Source organism: Jaculus jaculus, chromosome 8, assembly GCF_020740685.1.
Source record: "Jaculus jaculus isolate mJacJac1 chromosome 8, mJacJac1.mat.Y.cur, whole genome shotgun sequence".
NCBI classification, from domain to species: domain Eukaryota; kingdom Metazoa; phylum Chordata; class Mammalia; order Rodentia; family Dipodidae; genus Jaculus; species Jaculus jaculus.
Genome location: NC_059109.1, coordinates 60,533,291 through 60,559,171, shown reverse-complemented (window position 1 = coordinate 60,559,171; position 25,881 = coordinate 60,533,291). Strand labels below are relative to the sequence as shown.

The following is a 25,881-nucleotide window of genomic DNA, read 5'->3' as shown; positions in this document are numbered from 1 at the left end:
ATGACTTCAGGTATTCCCTGAATATCTTGGAATGTATACCCATAAAATAAGGCAATTTGCTATATAAGAGAATAAAAGTAAGAAATGAGCTAGGCATGGTGGTGCACACCTTTAATCCCAGCACTTGGGAGGCAGAGGTAGGAGGATTGCCGTGAGTTCAAGGCCACCCGGAGACTACATAGTGAATTCCAGGTCAGCCTGGGCCAGAGTGAGACAGTACCTTGAAAAAAATAAGTAAGAAATTAAAGAGAGAGGAAGGAAGAAGAGAAAAAAAAAAAAAAGGAAAGGAAAGGAAAGGAAAGGAAGGGAAAGGAGAAGAAAAGAGAAAAAGAACTCTGTAACCAAGCATGGTGGCTCACACCTTTAATCCCAGTGCCCAGGAGGCTGAGGTAAAAGGATTACTATCAACTAGAGACCAGGCTAGGCTATAGAGGGAGAAGAGTTTGCCTCAAAAAAAAGAAGAGAAAGAAAGAAATTGAGCAAAGAAAGAAAGAAAAAGAAGAAAGGAAGGAAGAAAGGGGAGAGGGAGAGAGAGAGAAGAAAAAGAAACACATGAATGTGCTATTGCCCAGCAGGAGCTCTTTATGAAAAGAAAAAAAAGACTATGTACAGTGCCCTCTGAATCCTCACATCCTATCAATCACGTTTCATGAACTAAATTTCAAAGCCATGCCATTATATATGACTCTAGCCATTGGGACATTTTAACACATTCCTATGCCTGACCAGTCTGTCCTAAAATAGTTTGTTCTCCTTTCTGTATCTTGGTTCAATTCTAAGCCTAAGGAATTCTAGAAGCCATAACCATTCATCCTTGATACCTACCTAAACATTTACATCTTCTCTAGCAAGGATCAAGGAGACTAGCTTGTCATAACTATTAGCTCCCCCCCACTCCCCCAGGTGACCTGGAATTCACTATGTAGTCTCAGATTGGCCTTGAACTCACAGTGATCCTTCAACCTCTGCCTCCCAAGTGCTTGGATTAAAGGCATGTGCCACCATTGCAAGCTCTACTACCAGCTTATTTATTTATTTGCAAGCAGAGACACACAGAGAGAAAGTAACCGAGAAAGAATGGGTACACCAGTCTCCAGCCACTGCAAGTAAACTCCAGATGCATGTGCCACTTTGTGTATCCAACTTTACATGGGTACTGGGGAATCAAACCTGAGTCATTTGGCTTTGCAGGCAAGTGCCTTAACCACTGAACCATCTCTCCAGCCCTATCAGCTTTTTAACTGAAATCTTAAAGACGGGCTTAGGTCAGATCAGCTTTTGGAGGAGCATGTATCTTAGCCAAAAGAAAAGATCTGTTTGGCGTTGTTCCCAAACTAGGTTCTATAAAGATCCCAGTATAAAGAGGTTTCTAGCTTGATGAATAAAGTAAATTTGTGCCAGATGCCTGAGAACAGTGCTTTAGTCACAATCGCCTCTCTAAATAACCAGTGTATTCTCACTCATAGGTGCCTTTAGTAGTGTTCAAAAGGGAAAAGGAAATCGCCAGGAAGCTGGAGTTTGATGGTCTATATATCACCGAACAGCCATCTGAAGATGACATCAAGGGTCAGTGGGACCGACTGGTGATCAACACACCGTAAGTGCCCCTCACTCCCATCCCATAAAAGCAAAGGACTCTTTATTATATATTCCTCTTTAAAATTAAGTTTTTTTTTTTTTTTAAGGGAAGAGAGAGGGAGAAGGGAAAGAAAGGGGGAGAGAGAATGAGCACACCAGGGCCTGTAGCCACTGCCAGTGAACTCCAGATGCATGTCCCACTTTGTGCAACTGGCTTTACATGGGTATTGGGGAATCCAACCTAAGTCATTGGGCTTTGCAGGCAATTACCTTAACCTTTAAGCTATCTCTTCAGCCCAGGAGTCTTTATTATAAGTAGAACACTCTTCCCTGGTTTGAAGACTGATTGATATAAGCCTTCCATTGTTTGGGGGAACTTTTTTCCCTTGCTTCTTCAATAATGTAGCCTATTGCCCTCAAACACTTGTATATATCTCTGTGTACTTACTGGGAGATAGAAGATACTACCAGGAGGTACTGACCATATCTGATTACCAGACAGTCCAGTACAATATCACTTAAACTAGAGCCAGGCAGGGTGTTTCCAGGATTTACCTGGCCAAGGGATCTGGAGAGCTGCTCTTTCTGTGCACCAGAGCTCTCCTGTGACATGGCAGTCTTGTGACATTCGATCTATGAAGTCTCCTTAAACAAATAGCCTGTTTGGTAATAGACCTCTCAACAGAGAGGCAGCTGTTTAGAAATTACGCAGGTCCATGTTGTTATGGATGCTAATACCCATGGAGCTGAGCCTCGCTTCATGGGATGTGCATGGTACTGTCATGGAAAAGCACTGGTCATTCAGATACACAGGCAAGGGAGCAAGTCAGCTATGCAAGCTGGAGAACTGTGAACTTGGGAAAGGTCAGCAAGCCGCCTCCTCTTCCTCATATCCATGTCCAGCTAAATTTCAGTTTCCTCTTCAACAGTCAAGGGCTGAGAATGCCCTATTACAATCCTAGGAGGATTGATAAGTATATGACAGATGCTTGTCACATGCCTGGCAGGTACATGGTAGACATCAATCTATTGCTCATTGTTTTTCCCTTAACTGTTCAAAAATAGTCATCATCATTAGCAAATGCCAATACGTTTCTAGTTGTGAGAATGAGAGTTGCAAGATAAGTTATTGCAGTGAAAGAAATATGGGTAAATATGTAAGCAAGTGTGACTGTGTTGAGACTCTTAACTGTCCCAGTTAAGATGTTCACATTTAGAAACAAGAGCCCTGTACCTGGGAAAAGAAACTGCTTCCAATTCAAAGATGATGACACAAAGTAGAGGCAGATCTGCAAAGGTACAACTAAGCTTTTATTTTCATTTTTATTTATTTTATTTTAAAACAGTCCCTAAAAAGAGAATTCCCTTAGGAAAATAAAGTGATATAAACTCAATCTGTCCCTGCCTATAGTAGTTCCACCCAGTCTCTTCATATAAGAAAAATAAGGCCAACAATGAAGTGATGTTTTTGACCCTTTGCCATTCACATTACACAAGTTCTGGATACAATTAAATAAGTTAATTTATTGGTAAATGTTCTGCAACTGTCTGTGACATGTGAGCCTGGGGCACAAGATGATATGGCTGTAAAAGCCTAGGCAAAAGGCAATTTCCATTCTAGAAATTTATCTTCAGGAGATAAGAGATGAGTACATTAAATATCCCAATAAAGAAATTTGCTGACATTGCTTATTTATGGACAGGAAAATTTGTAAGTCAATAAAATGGCTGTTTCAAAATGTGTATGTAGGGCTGGAGGAATTGCTTAGTGGTTAAGGTGCTTGCCTTCAAAGCCAAAGGACCCAGGTTCAATTCCCCAGGACCCATGTAAGCCAGATGCACAAGATGGTGCATGTGTCTGGAGTTTGTTTGCAGTGGCTAGAGGCCCTGTCGTGCCCATTCTCTTTCACTCTCTCTTTCCCTGCCTCTTTCTCTCTGTCAAATAAATAATTTTTTTTAAATGTAAACCAGGCATGTTAACATACGCCTTTAATCCCAGAACTCAGGAGGCAGAAATAGGAGGATTGCAATGAGTTTGAGGCCACCCTGAGACTACATAGTTGATTCCAATGTCAGCCTGGATCAGAGTGAGACCCTACCTCAAACAAACAAACAAAAAAAAAAAGTGTTTGTAGCCCAACCTCATTTTTTCTTACAATGGCATCATGATACATGTGGTACTTTGTAATTTGCTTTTCTCAATTAACCATAGCTCATGGATATATTCCTTTTTAAAAGTTAAATATGGGGCTGGAGCGATGGCTTAGCAGTTAAGCGCTTGCCTATGAAGCCTAAGGACCCTGGTTCGAGGCTTGGTTCCCCAGGTCCCACGTTAGCCAGATGCACAAGGGGGCGCACGCGTCTGGAGTTCGTTTGCAGAGGCCAGGAAGCCCTGGCGCGCCCATTCTCTCTCTCCCTCTATCTGTCTTTCTCTCTGTGTTTGTCGTTCTCAAATAAATAAATTTAAAAAAATTTTTTTTTAAAGTTAAATATAATTTTAAATTGAATTCTTAAGTTCACATAATAAAATATTTGAGCTTAGTTTATGGGGTAGACTTCTATAATTCATTGCACGTGTACATGCATATTATCAAATCAGGACAATTAGCATTTCTGACCCCTCAGTGTTATTTTTGGTGTTGGGGACCATGAAATACTTCTCTTATTAAAGTAGTTGTTGTAGGCTATACTTGCCTTATTATGCTGTGTAACACTGGAACTACTACTGTGTTTTGGTACCTAGTATTCACCCAGAGATTTCTTATTTTTATATTGTTACATACACAAGAACCTCTAAAATGTGGTGTGTGTTTTTAAAGGTTAATAATAAATTGTAGATTAAAAAGTAGAACATTGCTTCAGGTTTGAATTTCCCTATACCCCACTCATGTTATCTTCCTCATAAAATCCCCCAGTTAACTTAGTCCCTAATATTCATGTGTAGTTAGTGATAATACTAGTCATTTAACATTTAGTCATTAGTGCTATTAATTATTAATAGTCATTCTTTTGCTTTAACAAATTTTCACTAGTCAGGTTTTTGTTAATAAATATATCCCTTGGGCTGAAAAGATGGTTTGGCAGTCAAGAGTCAAGAGCACTTGCTTGCAAGGCCTGATAACTTGGGTTCAATTCCCTAGTACTCATGTAAAGGCAGATGTAGAGTAATGCTTGCATCTGGAGTTCAGTTGCAGGGATGAAAGGCCCAGGTGCACCCATTTCCCTCCCTCTTCCAAATAAGTAATAAGCAAATAAAACTATATATATATATATATTCTTCCTCCTTTGTAGTGAGTTCTAGGTCAGCCAGGGCTACATAGTGAGAGCATCTCAAACACACAAAAAAAGAGAAGAGAGACCAGTGTGGCAGAGGAAGCCACACTTATTTTGTTTCTAAATTCAGTGCATGAAAAAAATCAAGTAGCAGAGAAATGTACTTAGAAGGCAAGAAAAAAATTATCTTCACCTGAGGTATCTTTTAGTAGTTTATTGTATAATTCATTTTGTTCATAACTGGTATTTAGATGATTAACACAACAAAGTGGGAGGGAAGTTAAACAAATAATAAAGACTAGACACCTTGTTGGAAAAAAGGTGACCTTTGTTCAGGTTCATATTATTCTGGGAGGTTATGAATAGATGGAGGTCCTCAATACTCTATCATGAACTGAATGGTCTCCATAGAATAGCCAACATTCCTCAGGGTGACAATCCTTTCTTGACTCTTAAGAAGAAAGCAGGGGCTGGACAGATTGCTTAGTGGTTAAGGCACTTGCCTTTAAAACCTAATGACCTGAGTTCAGTTCCCTAGTACCCACATAAAGGCAGATACACAAAATGTTGCACTCACCTAGAGTTCATCTGCAGTGGCTAGAGGCCCTGAAGACCCATTCTCTCTGTCTTTCTTCTGTCTCTCTCTATTTGCAAATAAATACATATTTTTTAAAAATAAGAATAAAACATTTGTAGAGCTGGAACCATCTCCGACAAGAAATATAGTGTCTATAGGGAAACTAGGATAGTGTGGGAAGAGGAGCCACTTCCAGGAGAGAGAGGGACTAAAGTCCTGAGAAAGGCAGGTGCCACAGGAATATACAGGAATAGGACATAGAAAATCATGTGGGTCAATGAAAACCCTACTCAAGTTAACTAAAGGTGATTCCTGGTCAGCAGAGCCATAAATATTAGTTTGTCTAGGCATTTCATCACATCCCACATCCTTACCACTTACCTACTGCATACATTCCATATAATTCCTTCAGGGTCTTGTTTCTAATATTGGGATCTGATAACAGAGCAAGGAACAGCAGAGATGATGCAGGAGGCCTTTTGGACCTGAGGGGAAGCAGTAAGATTTATGGATAGCTGGTCAGGAGCCCAGGAGTGTGCCGCCAGGAAGGTGAGAGGGGTGGCAAAGCTGGGCGAGTTTAAAAACTAGAAATATGTATCTGTTTGTGACTATCTGTCATCATGATGCCCTATTTTTAGTCATAACTGAGTTAGAAATAGTGGTCACTTTCCAAGTTTTTCAGTCAATACGCAGTGGTGAAAGCATAAGCCTGTGATCTACAGTGACTCTGAACTGCAATCAGTTCTTCAATTCTTCAGTGAGCAGAACCCAAGATCCAGACGCTGAAATCGAAAAGTTCCTTGATGTGTCTGCCTTGATGTTAAGGATTAAGAACTTCCCTTTTCATCTTCAATTTCAGATCTTTTCCTAATAACTACTGGGACAAGTTTGTGAAGAGAAAGGTATGCCTTGTCAGTGGGGGTGAATTCCATGATCACAAAGAAATGTAGTTAGTGTTGGTTTTTAAAGCTTTCCATGCACAATCATGAATAAATGTGATGTCGGTTTTAAATGTGATGGTCTCTCAAGGACAGCAAGTCACAACACGAGGTGTGTATGTAGGTTTCTGGCTTCTTTCTCATACCTGCCTGTCTCCAACCCCTCCCTGCACACTATCCATGTTGTCTTCTATACAGGAGACTTTTCCTCCCCTCCCAAAAGAGAGCAGTTTTAAAAGCAGGGTCACTTAATTGCCTTTACCTTTTCCATTGTCTCTGAGGGTTTTCTCTTTGTCTATTACATCTGAATCAGGTCTCCTCCAGACCCTTGGGAAAGCCTAGAATGCAGCAAATCTCTGAAACCTCAAAGCCAGAAAAAGATACGGTGGTGGCATGGAGCCACAGCTCACCATCATCTCTCTGCTTTAGGTGATCAACAAGTATGGAGATCTCTACGGAGCAGAGCGCATTGCTGAACTCCTGGGTTTGGACAAAAACGCCCTTGACTTTAGCCCAGTAGAAGAGACCAAAACCGAGGCAGCTTCTCTGATGTCATGGTACAGAGCAGAAGTCTTCAAGTCCCAAGCGGCCAAGATAGAGCCTTTGTTTTTCCATTTCTCTCTGAAAGGCTAGAGGGAAATTGCAAATATGTCTGTTGTCAGTCTTTGGTCTGGTACAAGTATTTCCTTGTGGTTCTTACATTCTGGGAGAGGACCACTTTAAAGGATTTGAAAGCCAATCAAGCCCCAAAGCACTAAAAGATTAATGAAGGTTTGGGGGGGTGTGATTCAACCATATTTGGGAGAACCATTATAACATGGTAAAAGTTTAGAGCTGTATTTAAATTATTAACTTTAAGAGAAAAAAACCTTTAATTTCTACCTTATTAGACATTTAACTACATTTTGACATTTGTTATAAAATTATTTGCTTCTCTTTAGGCTAAGTTCCATCGACATGAAGTACCAGATCTGGAAACTGGGAGTGGTTTTTACTGACAATGTAAGTATTATATTTGAAAAAACTAGATCTTGTGCACCAGTTGGGGCATGTCATGGGACACCACCACACCACAGAGGAATATACATACCATGGAGGATTCCCAAGAAAGTTCAGGAGTTACTTATCAGAGACACCAAACAGAGGTGCTGCAGGGACCCTTTGTAAAAATAGGGCAAGGTTGATCTGGGAGTCCTTTGGCCAATTCACATGTCCACTTAATCCTCACTGTTCCCCAAAATGAGAAAAAAATGGCTTAATGGGCACAACTTATATTATGAATACCTGAGAAGTTGCCCATTTTCTTTTTTTTTTTGTAATTTTATTTATTATTTGAGAGAGGTAGAGAGAGAATGGGTGTGCCAGGGCCCCCTGCCACTACAAAGTCCACACACACGTGCTACCTGTGCATCTGGCTAACATGGGTCCTAGGGAATCAAACCTGGGTCCTTTGGTTTTGCAGGCAAGCACCTTAACCACTAAGCCATCTCTCCAGCCCAAGTTACCCACTTTCTTCCATTTTTCCACAGTCTTTTCTCTACCTGGCCTGGTACACAACCATGTCAGTCTTGGGCCACTACAACAATTTCTTCTTTGCTGCTCATCTGTTGGATATTGCAATGGGCTTTAAGACATTGAGGACAATTCTGTCATCTGTAACTCACAATGGCAAACAGGTACTGGGTTATATGGACTTAAAACAGGAGAGAAAAAGTAATTGGTACTACATTGGTATATGTCGGGAAGAAATTTTTCCTAGTATATAATGACTCTTCCTTGGCCCAAGATTTGAACTAATAGCAATTGTTACTACAAAAATTTGGTAACTAAAAAAAGACCCTTAACACTTAGATCAGTGGAGGAGGTGATGAGCAAAATGGTGGACACATCAATCACTCTTGAGCCATTTTATTGGTCTTCCCCTTCCTCCCTAGTTCTGACTTGTTCTCTGGGAGTTAACAAGTAGACATTACGGTGAAGCTCTCCAGGTACTTTGGACATAAGTCTCTAAGAACTAATGAGTTAATATGTATAATATACACATATATGTATATATTGTGTGTACATCATATGGTGAATCAAAAAATTAACTGAGGCCTGCATGGTGCCTCACACCTTTCATTTCAGCACTCGGAAGGCAGAGGTAAGAGGATCACTGTGAGATCAAGGCCACCCTGAAATTACATAGTGAATTCCAGGTCAGCCTGGGATAGAGTGAGACCCTACCTTGAAAAACAAAACAAAACTAATAAAAAAATAAAAATTAACTTTGATCATATGAAGACTAGATATTGATGTCTGTAAATAACAATGACTGTGGCCATAATATAATCTTTTAATGGCTTTTCATTATCCACAAATTCAACATTTGGTTCCTCATTAACTACAGTTAATTATGCATAAGCCCTTCTTCCTCACATCTCTAAACCTTTGTATGGGAGAATAGCACAGAAAGCTAAAATGTGCCAAGTGTGTGCCCTGCCTGGGGTACTGTGAGTCTCACAACTAACCCTGTAAGTTAGGTGTTATGTACATTTTCCAAATAAGAGAATCAAGGCTCAGAGAGGTTAATTGTCTCCCATAAGACTATACACCTGTTACAGGCAGAGCTTACATTCAAGTCCTTTCTTTTCTTTGGAAGAAAGTACAAGTTATTCCTCTTTCTGTGCACTCTTCCTCAAGGTTTGAGTAACTGTTCATACCCCAAGAGGCCACAAATACATCTAGTAGTTATGTTGGCACTCATGCCTATTTCACTTTTGCCTAACTCCTTGAAAGCAGCAAGTTTTATGTTGTTGATCTTCCTTGCCAGCCTAGTATATAGTCCCTGGAATGGGTCAAAGAGGCATGTACCTTGATTCAGGTAACTAAATTCTACCCTCCTTACATAGCACAGCGATAAACCTGGCCAGTGACACCAAAGGGGACCTAGGCAGATTTCTTGGCAAAACCATGATAAACCTCACAGTGACTTCAGGCTGTGACAATTGTGCAGTGCATGGCTATTTGTGAAATAGTATAACATAGGGGCTGCCACTAGTCTGAGGACCTTTATGTTTTTCCAGAAGTAACATTAGAGTCAGTAAAATGCAATATAACCCTTCTCACAGCACCTTGTGGTTCACATAAGTCCAATCTAGAATAGTGTGTGTTGGTGTGTTTAGGGTTGCCATAGCAAAATACCAGAGAGGTGGTGAACTGACTGAAATGTATGCCTCCAGATTCTAGAATTTGTCAGGGTGCTGACAGGACAGGTCTCTTCTGAGGCCTCTCTTCTTGGCTTGTGCACAGCTGCCCTCTGGATGCCTTTGCACACAATTGTTCCTTTGTGTGCATGCGCTTGGTGTTTGGGTCCTAATCTCCTCCTCTTATAACATGAGTGAGATTGGACTGGACCCACCCTCACAGCCTCATTACAGTAACTTCCTTTCTAAAGGCTGTCTCCAAATACAGTCAAATCCTGATAGTTAAAACTCAGTATATGAATTTAGGGGAGGACAATTCAATCCACAACAGCCCAGCCATGAACTCTTCTCCTAATAAGCCTATTCATCTGTGATCACCCTGTCTTTTGGCAGCAGGCACTAGTGCCTCACTGTCCCCCCCCCTTTTGTTTTTATTGCCCCATAATAAGCCCTACAGTTCAAATCCAACTCTTTGGTCTCTGTCCTCTCATCACCAGTTGGTCCTGACGGTTGGCCTCCTGGCTGTGGTGGTTTATCTCTATACCGTGGTGGCTTTTAACTTTTTCCGCAAGTTCTACAACAAAAGTGAAGATGATGATGAGCCTGATATGAAATGTGATGACATGATGACAGTGAGTATCCACCAGCTTCAAGAACACAGCCTCCGGGTTGAGGGGGACAGTCAGGAGAACAGGAGCTGTGGAGTTTGAGCAGAACGTAAGACTAGAGGGGGAAGTGTCCTGGTGAGATGGCGGAGACAGAAATGGGGTTCATTGCCAGTGTGGGAACTTAGTGGATAGGGAAACACACTGCAGTAGAGGGGCAGGCATCAGTCCTCTCATCTTGGAGAAAAGGAGAAACAGGCCATGAGCAATCACGTCTAAATTACAAAGGCAAGCTTTGATTCTTATCTCCGAATCTTGGGAGCAAAGTCTTGTGTGTCAAATAACTTGACTTATTTCAGCTATCTAGACCTTTGTTTGGAGCATACACAGAAGGCTGAGGAACAGGGCATAGTGGACTCAGATGCATGTTGGGTTGGGGACTCCCCACAGGCCCCAGTGAGGATGAAAGGCACAGTGCAGGGTAACCCACACTGTGGTGGCTGCAGCACCTTGGCCTGACTTCAGGAAGAGGTGTGCCAGGGGCAAGTCTGCGAGCATTTCTCCATATACAGGTACTTGTTGGTTAAAAGTCTCCTTATGCTATCCTAAGACACATGCCCTCATGAGAGTGGTACCTAGCCTCAGGCTTCCCCTGGTTCTGGATTTGCCCTTTCCCTGTGAGCCTAAGTCCTCTGGTCAAGTAGAAAGATAAGGGTGCTCTGCTCGGTGAGGTACTGCACAGGTGCCTAGACTGGAGCACACATGGAGAGTCTCTTGAAGGTTGAATGTCCCTTATCCAAAATGCTTAGGATCAGAAGTGATTCAGACTGGGGGATATGTCCACATGTCTAATGAGCTACTGTGTGGATGGATCCCAAGTATAAACATGAAACTGCTTCTTAAATATTTTACACCTATAATCTGTAAGTAAAGTCATACAGTACTTCTGATATACTTGCATTCTGACAAGGACCCATCATCTGAGGTCAAGTGTGGAATTTTCCACTTGAGCTGTCAGGTCAGCATTCATATTTTGGAATATTTTGATTTCAGATTAGAGATGTTCAATCAGTATTTAAGATTCTACAGAGAAATCCCTGTCCAGTGTACTGAAGATGCAAGAGAAGTACAGAGCCTTTTCTAGAAGTTTACAACAAAGTCTGAAAAGCAAGGCTGGCAATTCTGAAATTAATAAAGAAAATTCAGTAGCTGGTATATATCATGATCTTTTGCTGTATGCATTCCTTAAATGAGTTATGTGGTAACTGTCATAGTTCAAAACAAGTTTTCCTTCTTGGTAGCCAGCTAGCTGGTGGACAGAGGTGCAGTAAGCAGCAGCAAGGAACATGGAGCCTGGTCATCACCCAAGGTCCCCACTCCCAGTTCAGGGCTCTCTTAGTTGAATCTGTCCTGTTTGTGATCTGACCACATTGCTCGAACAGAGCTCTGCACCTTTCACCTGAATCACCACTACTTTTCTTCCCCAGTGTTACCTTTTCCACATGTATGTGGGAGTGAGAGCAGGAGGTGGCATTGGTGATGAAATTGAAGACCCTGCTGGTGATCCTTATGAGATGTACCGCATTGTCTTTGACATTACCTTTTTCTTCTTTGTCATTGTCATCTTGCTGGCCATCATTCAAGGTGTGTCAATTTAAATAGACCTAGTTCCTACTTGATATATCTAGTTGGTTTTGCTTTTCTGCATCTATAACCTGTTTTATGAAGGAGTTTGTGAATTCACATGTGTTAATTTAGCAAACATTTATTAAGCATCAATTGTATGTGAGGCCTTAACTAGACACAAAATCAAAGATCCACTTAGATACTGATACAAGAAACTTAAGAACCTACACAAAGGGCTCCCTTTCTTCATTCTCCTCTCTGAATTATATCCTCATCATTTCTGCTTTCTAGACATCCCCTCTACCACTTATGCCCTCCACTGTTCTCCCAGGCAATGAACTGGGGAAGCAGCAGAGAGAGGCACTATGAAAATATACTGTGTTATCATTTTGGGAGGGGAGACAAGGAAAGGTACTAGGATTTTGGTCAATGGCTTGTGAAGAGATGGTAAAGGAAAGATGATGACTTTAATCTGAATTGTACTGAGTTGTGCTATGATAAAATCTACAAATGTTGAAAACTGGGAAGCAAAGATCCAGAGGAGGGCCTTGGCATGCACCTGGATATCTGAGGAGTCAGGAGACGAGAAGCAGCCCATTGCAAAGAATGAAAACAAACCTCTGAGCAAACAGAAGGCATGGCAGAAGGGAAAGGCTTCCAGGGCGTGACACGACCTGGTTAGGGAGGACCATGCTCTTGAAGACATACCACATTTCCCCACGAAATTTTGTTTTGACTAGCTTACCTTAATAATTCATTTGCTTTGACAAAACAAAGTGACGTCTGCTACTCCCATTACCATCCCTCTCCGTGTCCACTGTGTAGATTAAGGTGTTTTGTGTTTATTTGTATTTAAAACCCCAGGTCTTATTATTGATGCTTTTGGTGAGCTAAGAGACCAACAGGAACAAGTTCGAGAAGACATGGAGGTAATATTCTCATTTCTACACCATTTTTCTATTGCAAAGGTAAATAGATGGGTTTCTCAAACAGTAAATAAGGCTATTAACTAGGGTCAGTATGGGCAAGACTACAGATAAGGTTTGTTTTCCATTCCTTCTCCCTCTTCTCTCGGTTCCCATCTACCATCTCTAGGTATTCATGCCCTGTGCTGGGCACCCTCCCAGGCCTGTCACACTGCTGCCCCCCCTGCCGTGAGTGGAGGGAGCGGAATGTGCACTGAGGCAGAGGGCAGTATGGGTGAATGACTAAGAGCCCAAAGCATTGAAGGGGAAGGACTCCAGTACGCCTAAGTCACCAGGTGGTCCCCCTTCTTCCTCCTGCCTAGACTGCTTTGCCTGATAATGCCTTTTCTATTTCTTGTTATTTTTCATAGACTAAATGTTTCATCTGTGGCATTGGCAATGACTACTTTGACACAACTCCTCATGGTTTCGAAACACATACATTACAGGAGCACAACTTAGCCAACTATTTGTGAGTATTTCTAGTTGAAGAAGTCCTTAGAGGGGAAAAAACAATTCTGTCACATCATTCAATCTCTATTGATGCTATTTCTACTTTTGTTTGGAAAAGATAGAAATGCTCAGGAAAGAATACCCAGGTACCCATAGGATGCGCCAGTCTCCTTCTCCATATTCTCTGCCTGTGGATTGTACCTATGCCAGCTGCCCCTCAATCCTGGGACTACAAAAGCTCCCTTCTTTTCAAGCTCATGTGCTCCAACAATTCTCTTTGTGAACTGTTCTTAATCCTAAAGAAAATCCATTTTGTCTTCAGCTACGGCCACAGACTCATCACTCACTGTCTCTATATTTTCCTTTTCTGTCCTCCTAGGAACCTCTACTAAAAGCCTTCGCCCCCATCATGTTACAAGATTTGGTGTGTCAAAGGAGCAGGTTTCCAGCCCCCATTAATGAATAAATTCTGAGAGTAGGATTCACATTATGTTTTCACGTTGCTTTACCTTAGCAAATACAGCAATGTCTGGCACCCAACAAGCAACACTTTTTCTAGACTAAAGCTTTTACTCAAGATCAAGTTATCTGAGCACATTACATGCTGATTTCTAGTGAAACTGCCAGAATGTATGGATATACAGATTATAGGACAGGATTATTCAAACTCCATAAACCACGATTTTCACATGAAAAAAAGTGCTATGCTCCCTGGCTTTGCTCTCATGCCCTCTACATTCTACTTACTGTTCAGAAAATCCTATTCTCTCTCTTTGGGATTGGAACAAGCCCAGCCTTTGGGAAAGCATGTTTTTTTCTTTTGCTACATATGAGTTTCATAAGATAAAAACTTGAATAACTAGCATACCTTCCCTCATGTCATGATGACTTATAATGGTCAGTTCACATCTTAGTTGAGGTGCTCAGGATGCTCCTGTGGAATGTGAACATACTGCCTTTGGTGGTACCAGGGGAGAGTAGAAGAGAGGAAGATGTGCTCATTTTATCTGGGTTTGGAGTCCCTTCCATGTCTTCCATAGCAGCTTGTGTATAATGGTCTGTTTTCTGTTTCTGCATCTTTTCCTCTAGCAGCAAGCTTGTGTGGTAGAACTCAATTAGTCATGTTTGACTTCCCCACCTTTTAAAATCGTGATCTGCCAGTTAACAAATATATGAGAAGAATAATGTCCTGGCCCAGGTCTCAAACCTGGTGGATATATATAGGTCCTGCTTTCCTTCCTTGTCTTGGACAAGGACAAATAAAGTCTCATAGAACTGTTTCTGTGTGCCAGGCCCTGAATGTAAACACAGCAACCCCTACCCCACCCTGCAAGAGTTCAAGGTCTCAGTTACATCTCTGTTACTACTGCTATAGCTCTTTTCCTGAAGGGCATGAAACTGGTTCTTCTGAAAATTGTTTCTGAGGTCAGGTGGCTTTGCATGTCACAGACAGGGCAAGTGAAACTGCACTGCCATTTCTCCGTTGTCTACCATGGAAAACAAAGCTAGACTTCTAGATTAATGAGCATGACTTCATGAAATTAAATACTTTCTACCTTTTTCATGGCTGATATCCTAAAAGTACATGCAATTTCAAGTCTGTATTTTTACTAGACAAATTAACCTATTAAAATATTTATGGTAAAAGGTTAGACTCCCATTTCATTCATTTCTCAAAATGGTAGACAAAGTACTTTCCTTGCAAGTGGGCTCAGCTCACACTTTGAGTATAAGAGGCTCTCTGCTATAGAGGGTGGTTTGGGAATGATCATGTACTACTATTAGAAATGATGCTTAAAGACATTTTAGTTTTTGAACCCTGTTTCCAGTTCACCTGAGTAAATAAACTTAAGGGTTAGTTTAGTTGTAAAATTGACTTTTTTCCCATTTATTATACTATTTGTTCTTATTCTAGGTTCTTTCTGATGTATTTGATTAACAAGGATGAGACAGAGCACACGGGTCAGGTGAGAAATAAAATACTTTTAAAAATCATAGACTTAGCCACGGATGTGGTACACACCTTTAATCCCAACACTTGGGAGGAAAAGGTAGGAGGATTGCTATGAGTTCAAGGCCACCCTGAGACTACATAGTGAATTCGCAGGTCAACCTGGGCTAGAGCAAGACCCTACCTTAAAAAAAAGAATCATAGACCTGTGTTAGGTCTTGAGTCTGAGGAGTGTCAGATGTAACTGAGCACCTCTTTGTCGCTAGATATAAAGTCAGAGTTCTAAGGTGACTTGAGTCTATTCCCAAAGTCCTCTTAGCAATCCTTCACAACAAACACTGACATTTTCTAGCCATTGTGTTTACTGCTTCTGTATAAAATAGCTGGAAGTGGGAGAATGTTATAGAGAAGAGACAAGAAATAGAGTGGGTGGTTATAACAGAGAGGAGACTCTGTAAGACAGTGGGAGAGACAGCAGAAGAAAGAACAGCCTTCTGTGTGGGTGATAACAGGAATGTGGTGGTTGCATGAAAGGATGAATGAAGAGATGCATCAAGTGATTCTGTGACTAAGTATGAAAAGAAATATAAAAGTAGATAACCTGGGAAGGAAAACCCTGTTATTCAAAATTCAAACATCATTAGAGTTGTAGGAAAACTTAACAGTTCAAACATTTCCATTCAAAGGACAGGAAGTTGGATTCTAGATGTGGCCTCAGCTATGCAGGCCTCTGCCTAAGCTAACTTATAACATGGATTGGCCTATTGCTAAATTGTTATTTTTTGGTGGGAAAAATGGAGTTATTTTTTTCCCTCTTAGTGAGGACAGAGGGTAGGTCCCTTCCTTCCTTGCTAGCACTGTGGGGAAGATATGACTTCATGCTCACAAAGCAGTATGGGCTAGAAATAGAACAGAACGTGCCCACAGGCCCTTGCACAAGTTCACATCAGTCTTCCTAAAGGAGTCACAGCACAAACAAACTGGGTTTTCACTTACTGAGATTAAAAAGAAGTGCCTTTTTGTTCATATTATTTCAGGAATCTTATGTGTGGAAGATGTACCAAGAAAGGTGTTGGGACTTCTTCCCAGCTGGTGACTGCTTTCGTAAGCAGTATGAAGATCAGCTTGGATAAATCTGAATGAAAGAAGAGCCAGGATTCTGGACAGTCAACTTCTAGTGAAATAGAATTCTTCCTTTACAGTACTTAAAAATCTATACTTGGAAACTGATTTAGCTTTGAGGACATACTGCTGTTGGGGGGGGGGGACTCTATCTGACTGCCTACAAGGCCTTCAGTCCTGTTACAACTGGTTTGTTGGGGTGGTGGCACAAGGAAAAGGTTGGAGAAGTATAAAAGTCTTGAATGAATAACACCTAAAAAGTGGAACCTTGAATGTCATCCAGGAGTAACCCCACCAGGAACTCATTGTCAGAACTACACAAAATCATGTTAACTGCAGTCTACTCCCACGGGACTTGCTAGTGATGTCATCAGAATCAGCTTGAAAAGCTTTAAGCAGCTAAAGAAATAGAAAACCAACTTACACTTTGTCGACACTGAAATATCGATTAAGTGCCTTAAAATCTCTTTAGATACAGCTATGCAAGGTTTTTTTAAATGTTTGTGTTTCAGGAGGACAATTCCTTTAAATAATTGTGTTGATCTTCTGTCTTATTTTATGAAACTGCACTTGAAGATTACTCATATTTTTTTCCAGTAACAGCTTGTCAACTGCTGTTATTAGAAGAAAAGTACTGTATTGAAATTTCAGAAATGTCTCAATCTTATGCCAAAATTGAGTAATGCTTTATGGTCCCTTTGAAGTAGTGAAGCTGCTATGTTTAGGTGAATCTCCTCAAATAAAATCAAGTGCCCACTGCAATAAAGTAATATGTATCAGTCCATGGCTCGGCTTCTTGTCATGTACCACTGCTGGCTGATACTAGAGTGACACTGTACTGCTGGGGATAAGGACATGAGACACACAGCCAAGGGACTTGACACAGCAAAAAGGAAGTCCACAGACTTGGTCAAGTATGTGTCTTGTTGCTCACATATGTTCTTAGTAAGCAGCACCTGTTATGCTGTAAACACTGAGGAAGGAGGCTAGAAACACAGCTGACATTCCCTACCCTTCAGGAAACCTATTAGATGACTAAGCCAGAAAACAACAGGAACTGAGCCCAAAACAAGCCTCGTGCATGTATTACTTCAGCTGCTGTCAAGCACATAGGTAGGAATTGGCTGCTATGATCATGAGGGAGTACAATAGTGTAGGGTCTGCTGGGAGAATAGCCAACCCTCAAAGAACAGCTCTGTGCCCACCCTCACTCAAGGCAACCAAAATTTGCTTCAAGCACTTTCCCCCCTTAATCTCTTATTCAGGAAATCATGCTGTCCAGCCAGTCTTCCAAGTCTTCCTCAGTTACAGGTTTCGATGTGCTTTGGTGCTCAGGTTCTACATTCTTCTCTTCAGCTGCAGTAGGTTTTGAGGAAACTAGGGAAAGAAAAGCAGCATTAGCCAGCTCACATTAGCCCAACACTGAGGGTTAAGGCTTACTCAGGGTTTGTTCCAGGCTATAATTCAGCCACAATTATTACTTTCCCCATAACAAGGAAGAGCATTCTCATGCTTGCCCCTCAGATACAGCATAAGTAGACAAAACAATCAGCAGAAGCAGAGCTTTGCTCTTCTATCTGTCCTGAAATCGAATTTCACTGCTTGTTAGTTTTACAAAGACCAACAGGCACAATGTTCTTGTTGTTATTGTAGTGATCCTGAAAAAGCATTCAAGGTTTTCAAGGGTAGAACATGGAGAGGACAACTGCCTCAGCCTGGCCACACCAGACAGGACACCATCTCACAAACCATGCACAAGTTGGAAAGTGTTCCTTTGTTTAAAAAAAAAAGAAAGAAAGAAAGTAGTGAGATGGAAATTCCAAGAAAGAAGGATAAAGAGTTGGTTTACAAGCTAGTTTCAATTAGAGGTCTGCTGCTGAAAAGCTACCCATTGTACATGTGTATTTCTTAATGCCTTTTTACCCAAGAAGCTCAATTTTTAGCTCCAGGTTTAATACTGCAATCAGGCAGGTAGCTACTCTGGAAGCTTGGAATATTGAGTTGGTGAAACTGCCAGAAAGGTCAGCTCAGGGAGAAGCTGAGATGAGAGCATGGGAAGACGTATGAGGCTAGATCAATGTCACTGGGAGATGATTGTACAGAGGTGAAGCAGTAGGGCTGTTTTTACCACAACTGAAGATGGAAGGGAAGAAAAATGAAAGCCATACCTTCTTCCTCCTGGGGTGTCTGTCCATCTGTCTTACATTTCAGGTCCTGAGGTGTCTGGTCTGTGCAGATATTAGTTCCCTCTGTGACAGGTGCATCTAAGCTCAGCAACTGATCGAGTTCTTCTTCTAGGTGGTCAGCTGCTAGCTGTGGCCAGGAGGTGGACTTCTCTGAAGCCTCGGCAGGGTCTGCCCTTAGATTGTCAGTTCCTAGGAACCTGATGCACCCAGCAGTAGAAGACCTCAACTCTGAGACAGGCCCCCTTAACTGCATCCCTGGGCTCTTGCCATCATCATTTCTTTTTGCTTTCACCTGAGGAAGCTCTAAAGGAACTGTGGTCTGAAAGAAAAGTTTGACATCTGAGTTGTATGCATTAGGAATCATATTTGCCTAAATGGAAACAAAGCACAAGTAGGCTAAGGAAGCCATTCAGCTTTGTAACATAGGAAACTCAAGGTGGACAGTTCACAAACGGTTTCCTGTAGGGCCTTGTTTAACCCCGCCCCACATACCCTTTCCGACTGACCTGGAATAATGTGGGAGAATGTGTGGAAACATCATAGAAAGCCTTCTACTGCACCCACCTCCAAAATGTGCTAACTCACTCACAGTTGGAATTAAAGGCCTAGGTTTTCCTATCACTGGCCTGAAAGCTAACAGTACCATAGGTCTACTGAGTTGGTACTTATATCGGTAACAAAGCATGACCATCTGTAAAAGTCACTAAGAAGAAATTAATAAAGCAAATCCATTCACTATATTTGAACACAATAACAAAAAGGTGCAGGAACAAATTTCCCAAGCAGGAAAGACTCTCCACAACATTATTTGACTACAAAATCCTAGGCATAAAAGAAAATACTTGATTACATTTCTAGAATTTTTTTTCTTAAAGGGACTGGTTTAGCAATTAAACATGCTTGAATGCAAAGCCTGATGGCCCAGGCTCAATTCCCCAATATCCATGTACAGCAAGATGCACAAAGTGGCACATTTTTTGTAGTTCATTGGTAGTGGCAAGAGACCCTAATGTGCCCATATTCATTCTCATTTTTTTTTTCTCTCTCTCAAATAAAAATATATTTTAAAAGATTCAAATATGGGTAAAAACTATGGCAACAGAAGCCAGGATAATGGTGATCCTTGGGTTAGACTGTGCACCTGGAGTATGCATATAGGCTTCTGAGGTGGGGGTGGTTGGCAATGCTGATTCTTGATCTAGACACTGGTGACACAGTTATGCACACTCTTCCCTATCCACATTATACTCCAAAGTTAGAAAATTAGAAAGTCTCCAGGTGATGTGACAAGGCTGTGAATCTTGGAAAGGCGACAGAATGAGCAGGGCCTCGCCACGGGAAGGTTCAGAAGTTTGGTCTCTACCAATGGCCTCTGATTCCTTCTTATTAAGGTATCTTTGACAGACACAGTTTGCTATGTGATTCAGTATGGTCCTATAAACATACAATGGGCCAGATGTACAACAAAATAGTCATGCACAGCAAAGCCACAATATGCTCTTCTATTCTGACCCTAGAATTGTTTCAGTGACTTGTCTCTGTGGGCACCTGGGGTTTCTGTCTGCTTGTGTTTAACTTCCCAGGTGCACGGTTAAGAGCAACTGCTCCACAGAGTGGTGGGAAGCAGAAGTGTTTCTCCCTTGACTGCTGGCTGTCTGGTGCCACTCTGTCCTTCTCAAGTACTGTGAAGGTTACCTTTGAACCACCTCATAGTAAAGTCCATCCATGCCTTTGCCATCCCCACTATAATTACCCTACAATGTTTCTCACCTGGACCCAGGAGAAGTCTCGTCTACAGTTTCCCTTCTCCACTTGCCTTAACACAGGTGCATGCATGGACTTGGCCATGAATAAACACACCCCTGTTCCATAGCTTGCTCTCTATTTTATGGCTAGAATGTTTACTAGTATTTGTGTTAAAGTAGACCTGACTGTGTCACTCTCAACTGCAGTTCATATCACTTCCTAGGAAAGCCATTCTAGCTACATGACAATAGGTCAGATTCATTGTTACAGACTCCTCCTGGCACACTGTATATTGTGGGACTTATACTTCCTATCCTTCTGCACAAGCATTTGGTTAATTGTGTTAGTATCAGTCTTTCCCATTAGATTAAACTCCAGAAAGAGGAATTACATGTATGCTCACTACTGTGTCAACAGTGCTAACCAGAACCTGACCCATGAATGCTTTTAGTAACAGCCAGACTTTAATATGCTTTCTTTCATTCAATTCTCTTGCATTTGATTTTTTTAAGTGTTCCATATGTACAATCTTAAAGAATAACTTCAACTGTATTGCTCTCACAAGATACCACCTCAGTAGGAACCCTGAGATCAGGACCTTTCACCATGACCCAACCAGCTCACAGATACCACTTTTACCTGGATCAACTCAGCAGCAACATTGAGTCGAAGTGAGAGAGGCAGCTCTTGAAGGGCTCGAACCAGCAACTCACTATCCACATAAAGTGCTGAATTCTATAATGATATTTTTCATAAAGAAAGAAAATGTCAGGTAATTTTTAAAAAATTAAGTATAAACTCATTCACAGGGGTTACTTTTTTCTAAAAGCAGATAGCAAATCACACACAATGAGCTATAACTTATCTTTATACATTAAAATGAGCAAAACCAAAACTGTCTTCTTGGGCCACATAGCACACTCAGATCAACACCAGAATAGCAACCTCCCTCACAACAAGACTGCATGTTAACCTGCAAACTGTGGGGGCTCCTGCAATTTATAAGCTGGAGGAAAAATGAGATCTTAAAGAAGTCTGACCAGACATCTCTGCTAATTCATATTGTCATATGGGACAAAAAGGAAGAGCTGATTAGGCAGTGAGACAGAACTGGTGGGTATCCCCAGAGGATAGGGTAAGTCAAGCTTCTCTTTGAACCAGAGAATGGACTTTCACCTTCTCCAAGCAGCTCCACTCTGTGTGGAGCCAGCACTGCAAGCTTCCTTTGACTCTTTTCCTGTTTGCATAAGTGAAGTCATACCATGTGCTGACCTCTCAAACTGAAAATCCAGGTAATATCATGGTTGCAGTCATCTAAGAGAAGCAAAACCCTAAAAGATGGTCACAATGGCTTCTACTGCAGAGGCACACACCTTCCACCACTGAAGTCTGCCATGGGCTGTCATGTCCTAGCCAGGATCATGTCTTATCCTGACCTCTAATTTAATCTCCACTCCAGTGCAGGAATGTCTTAGGTCAATGGGTTTATACTAATTGGAGACTCATTTTCTGGCGACTCAAGTAGAGCTGTTTTAGTAACAAGTCCCACATTAATCACCAGTCCACCAACAATAATATGTAGGGATCTATTGAAAGAAATGACCAGGCTTCCCAAAGCCTTTTTGAAATCATCTTGAGATGGCTTAGGTAAGTAACTCAGGCAGTGCCAAATGGGGTTCTTGATCCTTGAAAAAGGGTATTTACATATAAAACAGATAATATATTTGAGAAACAAAGCACCCACAAAAAAACTATGGGAAAAGCTGGTATGTGTGTGGTGGCACAGGCCTATAATTTTAGCAACTGGGAAGTAGAGGAAAAGGGCTAGGCTGGGCTACAGAATAAAAGAAAGAGGAAGAGGGAGAAGGAGAGGGAGAGGAGGAAGAAGAGAGAGGGACAGGGACAAGGAAAGAGAGGAGAGGAGAGAAAAACTAGGTGGGAACCGAGAATGCATCCAGGCCATCCCTTACTCCTGAATACAGAAAGTCCTACACCTAAGACCAGCATGACTAAGTCTTTATTCTCAAGTTTGAAAAAACTCTCCCAACCCACTACAAGGTATGATCTGAAGTTACTACATCAGACACTGGAAATCTCACTCATCCCACTACCACATATCTACAGGACTCTGTAGATCGCTTTTGTTCATCAATCTCTAAGAGCAAAATTTTGTGATATACCGAAGTCTGGCTCAGAGTTTACAGATTTTTTTTTCTACAACATGACAGTAATGCATATATTAAACAAAGAGAAGTTTGTGAGACTTAACAAAGATCTGGGGAACAGGCTGGCTGTGTTTATGAGTTTGGCCATGTCCCCTACTGAAATGTCTGCTCTGCACTATGTATGTGTCCCTCCCTTGTCCTGTACCCAGCCAACATCCATCATCATAATAATGCTTCATTCAACTTCTAATCATATAAATGTTTCCTTATCTCCTTGAAGAAGTCCTAGGGTGACAATCTGCCATCAAATGCCAATCTGTAAGAACATTTTCTTCTCCTGATCACCAGTTTGTCCTATATAGAGCTAAAGCAGAAGGCTCATATATAAGTTAGTTGAAATGAACCACTTATCATGCTAAAATGTCAACTTTAAAAATCAGTGAGTGGTAGCCAATCTGACAACAGTGAGATAGAATCTCAATGTAGTTTTAATCTGCATTTCCCTGATGACTAGTGACATAGAACACTTTTTTAGATGCTTATATGCCATTCGTATTTCTTCCTTTGTGAATGTTCTATTTAGCTCCGTAGCCCATGTTTTAATTGGCTTATTTGATTCCTTATTAATTAACTTTTTGAGTTCTTTGTATATCCTAGATACTTATCCTCTATCAGATGTATAGCTGGCGAAGATTTTTTTCCCATTCTGTAGTTGAGGTCCCAGTGATTAATCTTTGGCTTTATTGCCTGAGCAATTGGGGTTGTATTCAGAAAGTCTTTGCCAAGACCAATATGTTGAAGGATTTCCCCTAATTTTTCCTCTAGCAGTTTCAGAGATTCAGGTCTGATGTTAAGGTCTTTAATTCATTTGGACTTAATTCTTGTACATGGAGAGAGAGAAGAAGTTATTTTCATACTTCTACAGATATATATCCAGTTTTCCCAACACCATTTGCTGAAGAAGCTGTCTTTTCTCCAATGAGTATTTTTGGCATTTTTATTGAATATCAGGTGGCTATAGCTACTGGACTTACAGCTGGGTCCACTATTCTGTTCCACTGATCTACATGTCTGTTTTTGTGCCAGTACCATGCTGTTTTTGTTATTATGGCTCTGTAGTATAGGTTAAAATCAGGTATGGTGATACCACCAGCCTCTTTTTGTTGCTCAGTATTATTTCAGATAGTCGAGGCTTTTTGTAATTCCAAATGAATTTTTGGATTGTTTTTTCTATTTCCGTGAAGAATGCCTTAGGAATTTTGACAGGGATTGCACTAAATGTATAGATTGCTTTTGGTAAGATTGGCATTTTCACAATATTGATTCTTCTAATCCAGGAACAAGGGATGTTTCTCCACTTTCTAGTGTCTTATGAAATTTCTCACTTGAGTGTTTTAAAGTTCTTATTGTAGAGATTCTTTACTTCCTTGATTAGGTTTATTCCAAAGTACTTTATTTTTTTTGATACAATTGTGAATGGGAGTGATTCTCTGATTTCATCCTCTGTGTGTTTGCTGTTAGCATATATGAAGGTTACTGATTTCTGTGTATTTATTTTGTATTTATCCTGCTACATTGCTGTAGGTTTTGATCAGCTCTAACAGCTTGCTAGTAGACTCTTTAGGGTCCTTTATGTATAGAATCATGTCATCTGCAAATAATGATAACTTGATTTCTTCCTTTCTAATTTGTATCCCTTTTATGTGTGTCTCTTGCCTTATTGCTATGGCTAAGACTTTCAAAACTATATTAAATAAAAGTGGGGACAGTGGACACCCTTGTCTTGTTCCTGATTTTAGTGAAAAAGCTTCCAGTTTTTCTCCATTTAGTAATATGTTGGCTGTAGGCTTGTCATAAATAGCTCTTATTATATTGAGATATGTTCCTTACCTCTACTTACAAACATAAATATACACATTAAAAGGATCCACATATGAGAGAGAATATGTGAATTTTTTTTCTGAGTCTGGAACAATCAATATAATGCTTCCCAGGTCCATTCATTTTCCTTCAAATTTCATTTTTCTTTACAGATAAACAGAAGTTAATTGTGTGTAACTGTCACAATTTCATTATTCATCAACTGATGGCTATTTCCATTTGCTTGCTACTGTGACTAGGGCAACAATAAACATGGATGTGCAGGTAAAAAAAGAAAATATTAGTGATAAGAACTCACTTTGTCACAAATCTATTAGGAGCTTCACTAAAGGACTGTAAACTTATTATCTGGGCTGGAGAGATGGCTTAGAGGTTAAGGTGCTTGCCTACGAAGCCTAAGGACTGAAATTCAATTCCCCAGGACCCACATAAACCAGATATACAAGGTGGCTCATGTACCTGGAGTTCATTTGCAGTGGCTGGAGCCCTGATGTGCCCACTTTGTCTATCTGTCTCTCACTCCCCCTCCTCCAATAAATAAACTTATTATCTAATTGAGTCCTGATGTAATTAGGAGCTACAGCTTGCTATCTATCTTACAAATGGAAAGGCAGACAAAGAGCAAATTTGCTCAAGTCATGAAATTAGGATTCACGCCCAGGTCTATATCTTCAGTCTATGCACTTTCTTGCCTACATGTTAAGCTAGCACTGAAGATAATGAAGACAAAACTGCTAGCAGAACCTTGTCTAGCCTCCTCAGCTGAAATGGCTTCATGCTGGCCACAGTCCTCACTGTGTATAACCTGGTTTCCCATCTTTACCAGTCTCTGAGGTCATATTACACAGATCCTGTGGGAATCATGCCCACCCAGCAAGACCACACAAATGATAAGTCTGTCCCTGTGGTGCTGTTTGGCATCGTTCCCAGCCAATGGTAACTGCTCCAGCAGAATTATATTAGGCCACACATCATACTAGTTATTTTATGTTGTAATTTTTTTCATTTATTATGCAGGTATCTCATAAGCTACAAGTCATCTGCTGTATTTAAATAAGGAGCCCAGAGTGATAAACAGGCATGGCCTGTCTTACTCTGAGTATGTTACATCTAGTAAAAATATCTGATTAAAAAAAAAAAAAAAAGCCAGGGCTCCGGCTGGGAAAATGGCTCAGTCACTCAGTAAAGTACTTGCCATGCAAACATGAGGACCTAAGTTCAATCTCCAGCACCCACACAAAGTTGGGCCTGGTGGCACCTGCCTGGAAGCTCAGCATTCCGGAGGCATAAAAAGAATCCCTGGGCCTGCTGACTGGCTATTCTAGCTGAATTTGTGAGCTCGAGGCTCAGTGAGATACTCTACCTCAAAAATAAGGTGCAGAGTGACAGAAAAACACAAATGTTGACCTCTATCCTCCATACAAATATGACCCCCCACACCTGCACAAGCACACAAACAAATGTGGGCTTCAAGTTTTGATGAATTAAGAATTATACAGAATTCTCAAGGTATTTAAAGTATTCTCTAGTGTCCAGTATGGTCCAAAAGGAGTTATAATGTGAACTGTTTGGTTTTCATTGTACTCCTCAGTAGTTTGTCCACTTCCCACCTGTCCAAGAATATTAAACT

General features: G+C 41.0%; 2 protein-coding genes across 11 annotated transcripts in view; one reads left to right on the top strand and one right to left on the bottom strand.

Annotated features, from left to right (window-relative positions):
• Positions 1–17,059, top strand: part of Ryr3 (ryanodine receptor 3) — a 598,743-nt gene extending 581,684 nt beyond the window's left edge. For 9 of the 10 annotated variants that reach the window (XM_045155998.1, XM_045155993.1, XM_045155990.1 and 6 more), the window contains 11 exons: positions 1,467–1,597; positions 6,288–6,330; positions 6,796–6,923; positions 7,308–7,368; positions 7,896–8,042; positions 10,049–10,183; positions 11,644–11,800; positions 12,647–12,711; positions 13,119–13,219; positions 15,116–15,167; positions 16,189–17,059. In XM_045155998.1, coding sequence (XP_045011933.1) covers positions 1,467–1,597; positions 6,288–6,330; positions 6,796–6,923; positions 7,308–7,368; positions 7,896–8,042; positions 10,049–10,183; positions 11,644–11,800; positions 12,647–12,711; positions 13,119–13,219; positions 15,116–15,167; positions 16,189–16,284 — 1,116 coding nt within the window. In that variant the 3' untranslated portion in view covers positions 16,285–17,059. Of the gene's footprint in view, positions 1–1,466; positions 1,598–6,287; positions 6,331–6,795; positions 6,924–7,307; positions 7,369–7,895; positions 8,043–10,048; positions 10,184–11,643; positions 11,801–12,646; positions 12,712–13,118; positions 13,220–15,115; positions 15,168–16,188 lie in introns of those variants that run through there. The other variant, XM_045155997.1, reaches the window with a different exon arrangement.
• Aven (apoptosis and caspase activation inhibitor) overlaps positions 11,906–25,881 on the bottom strand; it is a 213,414-nt gene continuing 199,438 nt past the window's right edge. Inside the window, exons 4-6 of the mRNA XM_045155999.1 lie at positions 20,845–20,940; positions 18,442–18,778; positions 11,906–17,650 (exon numbers count right to left, since the gene is read on the bottom strand). Coding sequence (XP_045011934.1) covers positions 17,535–17,650; positions 18,442–18,778; positions 20,845–20,940 — 549 coding nt within the window. The 3' untranslated portion in view covers positions 11,906–17,534. The remainder of the gene's footprint in view (positions 17,651–18,441; positions 18,779–20,844; positions 20,941–25,881) is intronic.